General features: G+C 38.2%; 2 protein-coding genes across 8 annotated transcripts in view; one reads left to right on the top strand and one right to left on the bottom strand.

The window, feature by feature from the left end:
- Positions 1–2,414, top strand: part of DPP4 (dipeptidyl peptidase 4) — a 77,575-nt gene extending 75,161 nt beyond the window's left edge. For both annotated transcript variants that reach the window (XM_027591036.2, XM_027591035.2), the window contains one exon: positions 1,082–2,414. In XM_027591036.2, the coding sequence (XP_027446837.1) occupies positions 1,082–1,183 (102 nt within the window). In that variant the 3' untranslated portion in view covers positions 1,184–2,414. The remainder of the gene's footprint in view (positions 1–1,081) is intronic.
- A 5,697-nt stretch (positions 2,415–8,111) lies between these two features.
- Positions 8,112–16,939, bottom strand: part of SLC4A10 (solute carrier family 4 member 10) — a 301,324-nt gene continuing 292,496 nt past the window's right edge. For 5 of the 6 annotated variants that reach the window (XM_027590053.2, XM_027590051.2, XM_027590050.2 and 2 more), the window contains 3 exons: positions 15,863–15,979; positions 14,990–15,028; positions 8,112–10,223 (listed from right to left, as the gene is read on the bottom strand). In XM_027590053.2, coding sequence (XP_027445854.1) covers positions 15,016–15,028; positions 15,863–15,979 — 130 coding nt within the window. In that variant the 3' untranslated portion in view covers positions 8,112–10,223; positions 14,990–15,015. The remainder of the gene's footprint in view (positions 10,224–14,989; positions 15,029–15,862; positions 15,980–16,939) is intronic. The other variant, XM_027590052.2, reaches the window with a different exon arrangement.

The raw sequence follows: 16,939 nt of genomic DNA, 5'->3' as shown, positions 1-16,939 counted from the left end.
AGGCAATAAACAATTAGGCTTGTTTTATAGAGTTGGAAATGGCTAGAGCTGTTGTTGCCTATACAGTAGGCTGTTTCTAGGTATTAAGTCAGATTCATTTTCTGCTCTAGATCTTTTCAGTTCAAGAAGAAAAAAGAAAAAAAGATGGTTTTTGTGTGTGTATATATCACACATATAAATGTATGTTTGTATTTTTATATGTATGTGCATGTGTGTTGCACTAAATATTTTTGTATAAAATGCTTTCTTGCCTCTATTAGCTAGAAAACCTGCTTTTCCTCACTCTCCACACACACACACACACACACACACACACACACACACACTCACTCTGCTCTGTGATCAGTTCAAATGATGCCCACTGAATCAGAGTGGGGCAGTTATTTGATACCAAAAAAAAAAAAAAAAGAAAGAAAAACCTGGTATATGTCTTTTGGGGTCAGAGTCTTATAAGAGCTTGAGGTTTCTTTTTCTACTACTCAAAGAAAAGATTTGATACTTTAATTAGGCAATTTTTTAAAAGTTTATTTATGTCTCTATGATATATGTTTGCCTGGTAGTGATTTCCCACTTGTTTAATGTGGAATGTGTTGATAAATTTTTGCCTCAGGTCATCAACTCTTTCATAAATGTCAGACATACAGATAGAAAATTCTAGTGAAAAATCAAAGTGTTTGCAAATAATACATTTGCCTTTTGACCTCATGTTAAACATATATATGAAATATTGGAATAGATTTTTCTAGTTCCTTGGTAACATATATTAGGAAAAGTTGCTTTTAAAACATTTATTTTAATACAGTTTCTCTTCCTGCAGAGTAGGAGAAATCTGACACTTGATAACAATTAAAACTAGGGTACTTAATGGGATAAACATTCTTTCCTGTGCATGATGTGGTTCTAAGTGTCCTTTGAGTCAAATCTGAAAGTGGATTTGGATAGTTTCATTAGAATATATATATATACCCCCTAAAACAATGTTTTAATTCTATGTATGCTCGTGAGAGCTTATTTGAATTATTTTTCTAAAAAAGAAGAAGACAACTGACTTCCTATTTCTGACCTTTGTCTCTCTCTGCAGTGGTATACAGACGAGGACCACGGGATTGCCAGCAGCACGGCACACCAGCATATATACACCCACATGAGCCACTTCATAAAACAATGCTTCTCTCTACCTTAGCACCTCAAAACAGCATGCCCGACCTTATTAAAAGCCATTTTTGTCCTATCGCAAAACTGCACTGTTCAGATGATGATCTTAAAAAGTACACTCAAATCAAGAAATTCAGGGTTACCTTTGTCCCAAATTTCATGTCTGTAACCCTAAGTAGGGACTTCTGTCTTCGCAACAGATTATTACCTTACTGAAGTTTGAATTATTCCGTCTGGTCTTGTTTATTACTTAAAATCATTTCCACATCCGTTGCTGAAACAACAAATATGAATTGTTTTTATGGGAGCTTTGCATAGGTTCCCAGGGAAGCATTATATTCTTTTCTAACGGGACCAGTCCAAATCTCGTGCTCTTCTTTAAAGGGATGGCAAGATGTGGGCAGTGACATCACCGAGGCAGGAGTAAGAAGGGAAGGGGGAAGGAAGGAAGCTAGTAGGACCTGGCTGGGAACCCACGTCCGGGTTCCATGACCTGACCAGGCTCCTGTCAGCAGCTCTTAGAGAAGAGCTGCTCACAGCCAGACTGGCACGGTTTTCTGAGAAAGACTATTCAAACAGTCTCAGGAAATCATCTATGCAAAGCACTGACTTCTGAGTAAAACCACAGCAGTTGAATAGACTCCAAAGAAATGAGAGGGAATGTGCCAACAGTGCGAGGCCCCCAGGTGCCAGCTATGGCTACAGGTGCTACAAACACACAGCAAGGGGGAGGGGGAGGCACCATAAATGTGCCTTAAAAACTCATGTTTCCTAGGGAAAGAGGCAGCTTGGAACTGAGATGTGAACACATCAGCTTGCCCTGTTAAAAGAGAAAAATAGGGGCGCCTGGGTGGCTCAGTCGTTAAGCGTCTGCCTTCAGCTCAGGTCATGATCCCAGAGTCCTGGGATCGAGTCCCGCATCGGGCTCCCTGCTCCTTGGGAGCCTGCTTCTCCCTCTGCTTCTCTCTCTCTCTCTCTCTCTCTCTCTCTCTCTCTCTCCCTCCCTCTGTCTCTTATGAATAAATAAAAAAAAAAGACAAAAATATTTGTATCACAAATTCGAACTTGAAGGAGTCCTTGCATCAATTTTTCTTAGTTCATTTCTTGGAGCATCTTAATGAAAAGAATATTTTAATGTCCTTGGACTTCTTTTTAAAAATCGAAAAAAACTACAAAGTTATGTATTGTTATTCCCATTCTACATACTGTGGAATTTCTCCTGGTCATTTAATAAACGTTCCCGCATTTTTTCAGAGGTAGTACGTTTTGTGTCTTGAATGAGACCTAAACCACATTGGCATATGGACACGCTTATCCAGAAAGGCTCTTGTTTATTTTGCTTGTTATCCCAGACTGCCTTATAAACATGGAGAGAGTTCAGCTTTTGTAAAAAAAAAAAAAAAAGAAAAAAAAAGATACATAAAAATGTGTTAAATTAAGCAGTTCGTAGGGTTTTTATGTAATACATATACAATTTTCTATCACACACATATATAGCTTTTGAAAGACCCAAATAATTTTTATTTTTTATGTAATACGTAATTTATCATTTTATTCCAGGAAACTGTGATGAGGCTCATGTTATAAGAACAAATAACATCAACAATATCATCTCAGTGTAAGTTAAGAAAAAAAGTCAGTTACTTATTTTTGGCTGGCATATCTATATTAATGGAAGCATAGATTTCAGATGCTGAGTTTAGTCTAGCGGATAATTGAGGAAACAGGATTTTTTTTGTTCAGTCGTTGGCAAAATGGCCTCATTTTTTTAAAAATTGATTTTATGAACTCAAACTTAGCTTCAGACCATTTATTGGAAAAAGTTATCTTAGAGTGAGCTCCAGCATAAAAATCTAAAAATAGAAGAAATGGAAAAAATATCAATTCAACATAAGACTGGTGAGTCATGCATAGGAATGGACAGAGGGTTGTGAAATTCAGCTTTGATTGTACTTTGGGAGCATGGCACTGAGTAGCTTACCTTACATCCCAAATCCCACTCATCCGTTAGAGCTATAAATTGACCTGCAAATCTGTAGGGCTCTTGTAATAATTCTATTTCTTAATAGAGTTCAATCACTGTAAGTAACTGGACCGATCTTTGCAGAGTTATATATCCAGAAAAGTAGTCATAGATCATATGTCCACATCCTGGACCGAATTAATAGTCATAAGAGCAAATTAAATAGAAATTCTTCTTTTATTTTAATTGGAACCAGATATTGTGCAATATCAGATGCCGTACAGATATTAAAACCATTTGGCAATATCAGATGTTAACGATATCAGATATTGCCCAATAGCAGATATTTCACAGATATCAGTAAGACCATTGTACAGTAGTGGATATTGCACATCAGATACTACACAGATATTAAGACCATCGCATAATATCTGATATTGTACAACAGTTGTACAATATCAAAGCCATACAATTCATTGTTCCTTCAGTTTCTAAACATGTTATTTTCTCTGGAGCCCAGAGGTAAAAAGAAAAAAAAAATGCTAGCGCATATTTTTCACATAATGAGGGTTACAAATGGTAATGATGTGATTGAAGTTAAAGTAGATTTCATTCAACCCTCACAGGACACGTTTTACTCTCCAATAAGAGTTTGTAATTGGCTGATTGGAAAAGGAAGGTAAAGACATTAACAACTTTGAGAGAAACTTAGTCTGAGGCTAAGCTGGAAACTTCACACGGACTAATCCTAGCACTCAGAGGGGCAGACTTGCCTGCCATTGACAGCTGCAGCCTCAGCAAGTGCAGGGATGCTAAGATTCCTATCAGACACAACCTGTGGGAGCGCGCCGCGCCTGGAGCGAGCACACGCCAAAGGAGCGATGTTCACATCTCTTCTGTGAATACAGAGTTTAAGTTTTGCTCAAGATTTTTAGAAAATCACTAAAAATTATTTTTGAACACGTTTGTTGGAAATCTTGCTAAAAATAATTCCGTACCTCCATGTTTCCTTAAATAGAAGGCATAGAACATAATTCAGTGCATCCTGACTCAATGACTCAAAGCCACCACCATAAAAATCAAGGGTCACCTCAGGCTGTGTGTCATTCTGGGTCTTTTCGTTCTTATTCACAAGGTGGTCACTGAAGCTACCAGTTCTACTACATGGCATTTTGCTCTAAGTTGATGTGAGAATTCCAATTTATAAAACTAGATTTGTACAATAAGATTCAGTGAGTTCTAAATGAAAAACACCAAAAACACCAGGATGGCTTTTTTCATAGAGTAAGAGAATTTTGTTCTGCCAATTTTGTGACAATTCTTCCAGCAGTGTCTGAGAACCTTCTTATGTACATCCTGAATGATCTGACGTGTGTATTCAGGATGGCTGAGGGATCCAGGCGATTGAGAATGAGAAATGAACATGAGTAATAAAGCATAACGTCACTGCCTATCAGAAAAGCTCAGAGCCCATCAGAAGGTGCTCAGTAGAAACTTATCATCTTCCTGTATGTCACCTTTCTGTGACAATATTAACATTTGTACTTGAGAATTTGAATTAATAAAAAGGTCATTTCCTTACTGCTAAAGCAAGAGGTGTATCTTTTCCGGTGTTACAGACTTTAAATTTCAACCACCTCAATTAAGTTCATAATCTTTCATCTGAACAATTCATACCAAGTTTGTCAGATTATTTAAAACACATATTTGGTGAGAAGAGTGACCCATCATATGACCAAAACCCTGATTATTTCATGAAGCCTCTCCTATCCAAAGTCATGATACTTGTGACTTGTGAGCACAGTATTTCCTTGGCTAAATCGGGTTTCCAATCTTGATCACAGAAATATGAGTCACAAAGAAACATCCTGGGAAGAAATATTATTCATCGTAACTTGATTCTGGTTGCGCGACCCAGAATGAGGAGCCTGTTAAGGAGGAAGCCAGTCACACTTCGCCTCCTGTTGGAGACTCAGTGCACTGCACCCTAGATAAGGGGGACGTGGGTTAGAATCTCAGCGTCACCACTCATCGTAAGAAACATTTTAAAGAACATTACTTAGCCTCTTTGAGCCTCAGTTTCTTAATTTGAAAGAAGCACAAAAGCACCTACTTCACAGAGTTCTGCCATTGCTGTGAAGGTTTGTGTATATCCTCGGCCGGCATCGTATCCATGCCCGGGAGCTTCCTCTCTCCCTTTCCCTCCCCCTATTCAAAGCTTTAGCTTTTTATCCTGGTTTGATGACTCCATTGATGACTCCTCAGTATACCCAGGTCCCAACCTTAGGTGTCTGCATCTACCTCCAGATGCTGGGCACATGAAGGTGCTCGATAAACATCTGCTTTTCTTTCCATACTGACATGCCAGTGAGAATCCTTTTTGGATCTTTCATCATTCTTAATAACCTGAACAGCAGGATCTTGTGATCTATTTTACTTAGGGGTCTGTCCACAGTCTTTCCCAGCTGGATAAAGAGCCGAGCCCTAGGCTCTGGAGAATTACAAAGAAGGGATAAAACACTGTTTCTATCTTTAAGCAGCTTATAAACAAATGGAAGAAATAAGTCACATGGCGGAAATCTATCACTACACACAGCAGAAGGCAAGGGTACCTAGACACAAAAGCTAAGTCTATGGTAAGAACGATGAGATGAATAGGGTGAAAAGGTGAGTGGGGGAAGGTGGTTTCTGGATCCATACGCGCTGCCATTGGCTGAATTTCGTACTACACTTAGATTTCTTGAATAGTCTCAGGATTACTGTTGATACCATGCTTTTCAGAACATTTCTTTTCAAGTACAACCCAAGACGTTATCATTTATATCTCTATATATGCCTATATCTATCCATCCATCCATCCACCGATCTATCATCTATCTATCCATCTTGTTCTACATGAAATGATTTATAACAATACTATTGTGTCTGGAGTTACTTAAGTACCTAAGGAGCATGCTTAAGCCTATTTGGTTTCAATCGCAATAAAAGTTTATAGACCACTCACAGAGAGTTTGGTTTGAGCCTCAGAGTCATCCTGGTACAGGATCCCCAAGGAAATGATTCCACCTTTTCCCCACTAGATTCTCCACTGTGCTGCTAGACTACTCTTTCCAAAAATTCATGCCTCTCCATTACTCAAAACTTTTAATGGATAAAGTTCAAATATCTTAAGATAGAATTTAACATCATTTATATTGTGATCAACTTGTATTTCTACCTTTTCTTATAGGTCTTCACTGCTCTCCTAACACTCCCACCACACTGGGCTGTTTCCTTGGTCCCAAACATGCCATACATCAAGTAGGTCAGGCTCCGGTTACACCATATATCTTTACTTTTTTATTTCATTTTTATTTCATTTTTATTTCAATACTGGCATGTGTTTGAGAATCTTTGCAGCTCTTGGAGTAGGTTTCCTTCCCCACTTCCATCCTAATTCACATGCTACCTCTTATATAACATTTTCCTCAAACTCCGCCCTGCTTTCATTATACAGCCAACTCAGTACATATCACATTATTACATTGTGTTACAGCTATGTGTCTACTTAGCCTTAGAAGCAAGGACCTTAAAAGCAAGGAGCACAGTTCTATTTTCAACGTTCCAGCTCAAAAAGTAGTGGCCCATACACTAATAGAACTGAAGCGGAGTGACAGTTCTAGCAGTAAACTGCAGCTTTCTGAGGAAAACACCTCAGGAGATCTGGAAAATCAAGTATTACCAGTAATCCTTGAATATCGGGCTTCTTCAAGGGAACTGATTGCAAATAACCTTTCCAAATAGATATTTAGAGAACCGTCATATCCAAATTACTCTCATCAAATTTTCAAGTGCTTGTAAATCTCATTTCATTTCAATGAATGAATATACAAGATATTATTAGAACATTTGGGTTGCAATCTTGACATAATCGTAAAATAGTCAAATGACCAGGAGTGAACTAAGCTAAAGCTAAAGTTAAAAAGGAATAGAGGTAGAGTAGTGCAGTTAGAAAAAAAAAAAGAGAAAGAAAGGAAGAAAGGAAGAAAGAAAAGAAAGAAAGAAAGAAAGAAAGAAAGAAAGAAAGAAAGAAAGAAAGAAAGAAAGAAAGAAAGAAAGAAAGAAAGAAAGAAAGAAAGAAGGAAGGAAGGAAGGAAGGAAGGAAGGAAGGAAGGAAGGAAGGAAGAAAAAGAAAGAAAGAAAGAAAAAGAAAGAAAGAAAGAAAGAAAGAAAGAAAGAAAGAAAGAAAGAAAGAAAGAAAGAAAGAAAAAGAAAGAAAAGAAAGAAAAAGAGAAAGAAAGAAAGAAGAAAGAAAGAATGAGCCACACTTTTAAGAGACAAGAAAAATCCTAAAAGATCTAGGGATAGTGTTGAAATACAAGTGGCTTGTGAATTGTCAGTGGAGGGTTTCTATTAAGCTGTGGATTTAAACTATACGAAGGAGATATTCAGATTAAATTTAGGAAAAACTTCCCAATATCAAAGGCTGTTAAATGGTAGGAATTATAAAGTAAACTCACGAGTCAAAAGAAAAATACTAACCTGTACATTAGAGTTCTGAATGTAATTACCCCCACAACATACTGCCAGATGGCTACAAAAGAATAATGGTCCCGTGTGACCCATAGTAACAAAAAAAGGAGGGGAGAAATTTTAGGAAATGCTTTTCCCATGGTGGGTGGGGGGTGGGGTGGGGCTGAAAACAGAAGTCTAAGGAGTTCCACTTATGGGAAATCCTACTAATGACCTTGGAAGATTTTACTAGTCTTGGGGGCAATGCCATTTGCACCCAAGTCACTGCTTTCTGGAAAAATGAAGAGATATATCCTACTATAGTTTCCATAATATTCTTTTCATAAAGTTCAAATTGTCTGAATACTCTTGAAATGTCTACAATACCAAATTTTCTTAGCAGGGGTGTTTAAATTCAAATATTATGTTCAGTCAAAATGTTCTACATTGATTTACTGATTAACACTAAAGGAGAAAAAAGACAAGACACTTTGCATCACAATTTAAAATGTGCAAGGAAATTAATTAGGATAAATATTTATTTCCACATAACATTTCTTAGTTGTGAAAAACACAATATCCTAGTCACATTTACACATTACTTGAACTTTGCAATAAATTACATTCAAGATATTCAGTAATTTTGACCAGGAATCTGAAATTAGGAGGAAATATATAACACTACATTTTTTTCTTATATTTTATATGATTGCAAAATATCAGGATTAACATAGAGAGAGCATTAAAATTCACACAAGAACAAAATGACTATAAAAATACTCAGAAATACAGAATTTCATTGGGTATGATTGCTTATTCAAATAAGTGATCATGTGAAGGTTTTAACTCACTATGATCATTTGTAACAGAACAGTTATTAATAATTAAAATACTAGGAGGCTGCTTTTGGGACTGACTGGCATGTACAGCTAGTCTAAATCATACACAATGGGAATGTTTACAATATGGTATCTGTATTATAAAACACACAAAGGCGACACACTTGGAATGGAAAGTTTCTGTATTTTCCTTGGCATTTATAAACACAGACTGTATTAACTGCAAATTATGCTTATAGTTTTTAGGTTTACATTCTATGAAAGAAATGGCTCCTTAAAAGATTGTGAGGGGAGTTTTCAGAAATATCAAAATGTTGAGTCTTATGGAGGCTTTGTTGGGTTTTTTTATTTCCCTCATAAGCTTGATCACAAGAGGATTTTTTTTTCACCTTTCATGTGCACTTATACAGAAAATATGTAATTAATAGTTTGGAAAAGCCATGGGGCTCTGAATTATCATAAAATTGGACAGTGCAGATCATAAGATTGATGATCACTGGTCATTCCTAGGAAATAAGAGCACTACAAGATTCCATCTTTATTAACTTCACACTATCTAAAATGAAATGAAATACTGTATTTTTAGTAATGCTCAACAATTTTTAGCTTTCCTTCCTCTTGTGCAAGCTTAGTAAAAATGGATTCTTTCATGTGGACTGAAATGCCTACAGAATCTTCTCGAACAGAATCTGAAATATTCATTGAAAAGACTATTTTTCTACAACATGCATTCAATTAAAAAGTGGAAAAGAGCTTTGCAGAAGAGAAAAATATAGTTGGAGACCTGTCAGCCTAACAGTAGAACATGATTCAGAAGCAGCATTAAGCAGTACGCGACCGTTAGCAGCAGAATGAATAACTATACAGGAGTGAAATTTCATGTACAAGGACTCACCATGTGGCCTTCCACGGGTGTGTGTAGAATAGGTTTATTTGGAAAACATTTGTTTTTAACGGGAGAGAAATTTAATGGCATATTTCTGATAAAGGTTTATATTGAAAATCTCACAAAACTTACAAAGTTTTCCTGAAGCATTTCCTACAAGCCTAGTGTTTGATGGTGTAATCACAACTTGAATTGTTAAGCAAACACTACTTGACTCTGCATTAGTTTCTGATTCTTCTAAACAAGTTGTGAACGGGTTTCTATATATTTTTTCCAAATGACTTTAAGTTTTAGTTACATATAAACTCTTAAGTATTAAATGTATCATAATAAATCAAGGAAATGCATAAATACAATTATTAAAAAATGCTTCCAAACTAACTTTTCGATTTGGGTCTTTTGAAATAAGTCACTAATGCTAAGCTATAAAAAATAAAAAGTAAGACTACCTTTCAAAATTCTTCTGAATGAAATTATCAGGTAGCTTCAGGTCACTAAAGTAGGAAAATACAAACTAGGTAAATGTGACATCTCTTTAAGAAAGCTATTGCTCTCATAAAACTAACCATGAGAATCCAGTGTTTACAAATGTCTAACATACAGAAAGGAACACAGATTCTTGCATTAGCTATTGTATATGCTCACAAGGGTGTCTCACTGTTCAGAAGTTTAAACACAGAAATGAAACAAGTATTGCACTACTTACAGTATGAAGGTGGATTTGGGATGAGAGACAGAATTTACAATACATGATCAAAGCAGTTTTATTAATAATTGTGGCACTCTTCTCATATATATGTAAAAAATAAATCGAAGATCAAGTCATAGACAAGTCTCCCTGTCAACACCTTTCCCTGAGTCAGCTTTCTTCTCTTTTCGGCTTTCAGTGCTACGGTGGGGGGGAAAAAGGAGAAATTTATTACTGCAATCCCGCACGGCTACTGTGAGATCTGCTTGCTCAGACACAAAACCCATCAACCCCAAAGCACACATGGGCCCTTAGCATGGCTCTTTCATGCTGCGAAGCATAGATAGATAGCAACAATTAAAATCCTCTGCCCTCAGTGAGGTAGAAACAAAACACTGCAGAAAGGGGGACATTCGAAAAATAAGAACTAAAAAACCAGACATTTTAAAACAGTTCCAAAAGCATGCAAGATTGATACCATCGTCCTCATTTGGCCAAAGGAATTACTGATGGTTGCTGAAAATGCCGGTGCTGCCCCCATCTTAAGAAAGCACTGACCCCGATAACACTACGAGATGCCACGGGAGGTATCTCAGGGCTCGCTGTGAGTCGCTTGTCCTTTGTGCACACACTGGGTCCTGATCTTTGGTGAGCACCGTGTTGTGGTCAGCAGGACAGAGACATCTCCGCTGGTCTAGGGGATGTGCTCAGCCCCACACACCGCCCTCCAAACACCTGTGCAGACCAGCCCTCATCCTGGCGCTCACCTCATTCCTTCCAGAACCAACTCATTCCCAAGTGATTTCTGTCTTGTCTGTTCTCCAGTGAAGTTTATGGGCTGGGCAAGCTGGTAATAAGATTCTACAGTTTTTGTCTAAGCTTTTTTCCGATACTTGTCCAATGAACACTTTTCCTACTCTCGTGTTGACAGTTTTCGTGGAAAATTTGAATAATGTGCTCACAAGCGGAAAGTTCCCAGCAAGAATAAATACGTGCTTCCAGAGGGGCAGAAGCGCTCACTCCCCAGTGACTCCCAGCATGGGGCAGAGCCCCCCACACCTGCGGCCCCCCTGCGGCCCTCCCTGTCACCTGGGGCCCTAAGTCGGAAGAGCCCACCCGTTTTTACTGGTAACTTTGTCCCTTAATATAAATCTATGAACTAGTTGGTGGTGGGGAAACCCTCAGTTTTATAACTCTTCTCAAAGTAATAAAGTGACAGTTAAAACCTTCTTCTTCTTCTTCTTCTTCTTCTTCTTCTTCCTCTTCTTCTTTTCTCTATGCGGCCTCCTGCACAGCTTTCTTAGTGGTCAATAACTCAGACACATTCTATGAGTGTGTTTTTAAAATTGTTTTTCCTCCAATTCAAGCTAGAAACAGCCCTTCTCAGTTGTCACCGCCACCCGGCACCATCAGGTAAGAAGTGCCGGAGCTTCTGCCGTGTGTGGCAGGCCGCCAGCGCTGAGAGCTGGTGTGAGCGGGTGCTATGGCACCCGCTTGTACGCCTGCCACACTTCTCAGCACACACTACTTACAGGTCAGAGCAAAGCAACTTTTCTCCCTTTCCTTTCCTTCTTCCACAAGAAGAGATGACAGTGTGCACATGATGTGTTGAGAGCCTTAACTCTGTATTTTTAACTACCCTATCTGCATGACTCACTTTCTTCTACTTTAAGTGCATTTCATATGACAAGTGTCTGCTACCCTACTTTCCAAATTAACTTTTTCTTGGGCTTTACCTGGCTCCCACACAAAGCCAGTGGAAAAGGGCAGCGTGGGGGCAGTGGAGGAAGCCTGGACTGGAAACGGGATGGTTACGTTCAGTTCCCGGAAGCCCAGGATCAACTGTGGGACCTTGGACTCGTTATTTGATATCTCTGGGACTTGGTTTCCTCATCTGTATATTAGTTTTGGACTATATGGTCCCTAAATTCTCCTGTAGCTCGAATGCCAGAATTCTGAGGCTGGTATTCTCAGTTACAAGGAAGCTAGAATAAAAGATCGTCTCTGTAGGAGATGGCAGGGACGGAGACATACAGGTCTCTCGACACAGGCCCAGTTCCTGTGTGCATGATGCTCTGCTCCACCACCTTTTTAGAGACCAGCACATTCCCAATGGCACTATTAGTCACCAAGCAGTGACAGGATTCAGAATGTCGACTTAACTCACAGGTGTGCTTCCTCCCGATGTCCTGCTTTGGTCATACTGGTTGTTTGGTTACAAAACAATAACCAGTGAAATGATCGGGGGGTTTTCCGCCTCTTTAAAACCAGTGGTTTGGGTATCAGATTAGATTTCAACAAACTACGAAGCAGAAATTTTATAACCAGGACGTCTATGAAAAATCCTATTGACTTGAACCTATCTTCTTACTGTATGGCTATTACTCTCTTTATTCCTTGTTACATTCATTTTTCAGGATTCCAATCAATTCTAAACTTTCACTGTAATAAACATATTACTTATACTTATTAAATATGTATCATATCTGTGATATCAACTTTAATAGACATATATTACCTATCTGTTGTATGCTAGGTACTCTGCAAAGACCAAGGGATACAAGGTAGATGAGACAGCGCCCCACCCTTTGAGGAGTTATAATTTAAAATAGAAGGAAATAATATTTCAGGAGAGAGCAGAACATGACCCGCTACCTTCATGCTGCCAAGCGATCTATGAAACTATTATGTTTCGAACATCCAAAATAGTTGTTATGAACAACATTTACCAGTCATGAGAGGGCATAGGCCTAGGAAATCAGGGCAAAGAAGGAGAATCTGGGATATAAGAAGGTGGTGGGAGTGGGTAGCCAGAGGGGAGCAGAGAAGGTGGCCCCAGAGCCTAACCTCTGCCACCAGGGCAAAATCAAGTGCTGTTTTTCCCAATGCTGCAGGCTACCTTCCCAAGAAATGTCCATCTTGGGTGTCAGTTTTATAAAATATAGCAGTTGCTCACCTATTCTGATGCAATGTGGTTTTAATGAGACCTATTTCTGCCAATCCAATTCAGTAAGCCACAGAGAAGCTTGTCACATGTATGCATTGCACTGTTGAATAAGGATCAAATTAGACATCCTACCAATGGGGTCAAATTTGCAATTAGTTTCTTAGATCCTTCTTTCAGTCAGACTGGATAAAACATTTTTAGCAATGAGAAGTGAATGAAATGATGGAGAAAATACAACTGCTATTCCAAACTCCACTAAGGAAAAATATCTAGGCTTCTCTGATACTCTAATAGGCATATGCAGGACCAATAACAAGGGCAGGATGAAGAACAGGGTGGGTGGGGGGTCAAAAACTGCCAGGAAGCTAGCTTAGGTCTCAAGAGATATAGACCCCGGTAACCTGGGTCTCTAGGTTTTTGGTTTTTTTGTTTGTTTTGTTTGCCAACAGATACTCTAGCAGGCACAGAATTTTTAGAGTTCCTGGTCATCACACTTCAATGCCTTCGACAGACACACCATGAGAAAGCAATGGCTTTGGGAGGGTATTGTCATTGGTATGGGTGGTTTTAGGATTTCTGGAAGCCACACTGTTTCTGCCAGTTTCTACTGTTATGAAGATAAGCGACATTAGCCATGAACCAAGAGATATTTTCACATGGAAATCTACAGATTTTATCACATCTAAGGGTAAACTTTCATTCACAATAGTTTGAATCTCGTGTTAGTGGTAACATACGTTCAAAGAATAAGAAACAAGTGGTTATATCAAAATATAAAGGATGGTCCTAATTAAAACTGGACCTGATTAAAGCCCATTAAGTTGTTTTAAAACAGCTAGGTTTTTCTGATGAAAAGCTTCACTTGCCTTTACTTTAAGGAGTACCTAAAATACCATGACATAAAATTTTTTGCTTGAACCAAAGAAAAACAGAGAAAGTGTTTGTACTCTGGATCCATTTAGTGCAGGAAGAAAAGTAATCTGTAAGTTCAGTTGCCTCAAATTTTCCACATATTCCCATGGCTGGCATTTTATTTTGGGCTCATAAACCTGGAGTTCCCATTTAAAAAAAAAATCAGAGAAATGCCATATTTTTAATGTGAAAGAGTCCACAAGCACATATTCCAATGCGTTTGAGCAATTACCCTTCTCATAACTCTGATTTTCTTCCAAGACTTCTACCAAAACAGTTACTGTGAGGATGACTCTATCAGACTGTAGCAGGGATCTTTGGGAAAGGAAGATAAAGCATGTTTTAGAATAAGATATTACTTCTGCTTGAGCCAAGCAAAGAAATGCATGAAGATTTTAAAGCCATGTTAAAGACAGAAAACATCAATCAGAAGTCTTTGAGGGAGCTGACTGTGTAAATTATATTAACCTCTGGTGTGTTAGAGGTAGTTGTGGGGAGGGGAGGAGAGAAAGAGAGAGAGAGAGAGATGACTAATCCCCAGCTTTCTGGGATGAAGACTCTGCATATCCAGTGTTTGTCTTTTTGGGATAGAGATGACACAGAAGCAGCATGCCATTTTGGGGTGACAAAAACCAGCAACAAGAGATAGTCTGTAAGTCTAATGTAGCATCTTTTCCGAGCCCATGTTTCCAAACATTTCTCATGAAGCCAGATAAAGCTTACAGGTTTGGAAGCATGTGGTGCATAAATGGAAGCTCCCAGCTTTGCAATTTCTTAATTCAAAGGATAAAATTTTCTTTTTTCCAATATAGAAATTTGATGTCATTACTAATACAGTTCTGTGAGATTTGTTGATTCATATATGATGCATTTGTACAAGTCATGTGGAGAAAAAAGTTCACTCAAGCTTCAAACCTTCTTAAAGAGCTGAGTAGTTATAGGAATACCATAAACACTCAGTCCAATACTGAATCTAAGCCCAAGACTCTCCATGCCTTTTGCCTCCCCAAAACTCACACAGAGAACATAGGCTGACCAGGTTTCTAGAAGACACCATTTAACATAAGGAAATACAACTAAGGAATAGGTTTGAGGGAGAGGGTCTTACCTTTGGGGAATCAGCTTCTAGAGTGATTAGGAAGGGGAGCTTATGACAAAAATGTAATATAAAAATTAAGTAGAAAAAGTTAATTTAAGGTCATGAAAATAAAGGAAGTTAATAATTAAACACTGTCCCAAAACCCTCAATCACTCTTTAATAAGAAGAGCTATTAGCATAACATAGAGATTTTTCTTCAGATCAGCATCTAAGAAGACTGGATGGTTTGAACTCTTATTTATAAATTCTGGAAAATTCAATGGAATCCTGTGATGACTCTTTATATTTAAGGACACACTCTTCCCCCAGCATGCATTTAAAACTTAGCAACTATGGGAGTTGTTTGTAATGTTTGTATACAGAGAAATAAGAATGCATAGAACTTTCTGGAGCCAAAAGTTTCAGAATAAGGAAGTTAGGGAAGATTTTCAGGGGGTTGGAATAGGGACCTGGAAATACACTAAATACGAAATCACCATTGCATGTGCATATGAGGTTTCAGAAAGGACAATGGGGGAGCGCAAAATGTGATCAGACATCTAAGAGGGTCCTGGAAAGTGGGTGATGAGGGAATATAATGGAATCTTACTGCAAAAGAGTAGGCCAAATGAATGTCCAAAAATGCCATGCATCAGGACTCATTTATAGCACTGTTTCTCCCCACTGTCATAGTTTTGGAATGAGCTTTTAATTTGAAAGGGAGATGTTGAAAAACAAACCAACAGATGTGCCAATTACAATTTCCACCTACTTTTAAAAGAACTTTCTGAAATATATTAGACCTAAATTCAATGGAAACCAATACTATTCTTTTGCTAACGGATTCTTATGTCAAAAAATGACTGGGGTCAGTATAAATTCACATTACTTTGGAATTCAAACCTTTTAGAAGGAAAGCTTGACTCCTTATCTTTTGAGTTATCGGCAGTCATCAGAAGGTTCCTCCACAAGGCAGTCTTTGACATTTCATCAGAAATATTGATCACAGATGGATCATCTCTAGATAGTTTACCCAAAATGAAATTAAAAAATTAAATAAGTAACTGCGGTTGTCTAGAAATAGATACTAAATATAGGACAGTCTTGTGCCTGTATTTTTTGATAGTTATAAAATAAGGAGTATTCTCATAATTACTTTAAAAAATCTGTGAAAAATCAAAATCAAAATCAAAGATTCTAGTTATATAGAAACTAGTTTTGGCTACTGTTTCCTAATTCATTTCAAATTACAGAGATGGGGTTCTGCGTGTTCACGGCTTAGCCTCTTGCCCCAACATTCATAACTCTCAGCCTTGACAGTGGCTCTCACTCGCTCAGAAAGAGCCTGGTAGATGGACCATAGGCTCTGACCCTTCCCTCACCCTCCGGCTTGGTCTCCTGCCATTACACCCCTGGCTCCTTCCTGTCTAGCCACAATGCAATGGTCTCCTGACTGTTCTGGAATACTACAGGCTTGCTACTGCCTCGGGGCCTTGTACTTGTTCTTCCTTCTGCCCATAATGCTCCTTTACATAGTACAACTCTTTCCCTCCTTTGTTTAAATGTCGCTTACTCAGAGAGACCTTTGCCGACTACTCTATATAAAATTTCTGTTTCCATCCCCTCAGAATACCCTCATCCTTTTTTGCTTTTTGTTTTCATTGCACTTTTTACCATCCAAAGTACTATAGTCTGTTACTTATTCATTTGTTTATTTTCTGCCTCTCCTACCTCTGTCTATTCTACTCGAACATAAATTTTATGAGGACGAGATTTCTTGACCATTTGTCTGCAACCGATACCCCAAGACTCAAACAGGGCCTGACACTTGGTACCCACTCAACAAATATTTGTTGAATAAATGAAGGCAGTGTGTGTATTTGGCAGAAGTCTTTCCAATATCAGGACATGTACAATGCTGGGTGCTTTTCTAGCATTTTAAAATGGCACCAATTATAGGTGACATTCAGAACTCTCTAA

The sequence above is a fragment of the Zalophus californianus genome, chromosome 3, assembly GCF_009762305.2.
Source record: "Zalophus californianus isolate mZalCal1 chromosome 3, mZalCal1.pri.v2, whole genome shotgun sequence".
NCBI lineage: Eukaryota > Metazoa > Chordata > Mammalia > Carnivora > Otariidae > Zalophus > Zalophus californianus.
The sequence above is the reverse complement of the archived record's forward strand: the minus strand, read 5'-3'. Positions and strand labels throughout refer to the sequence as shown.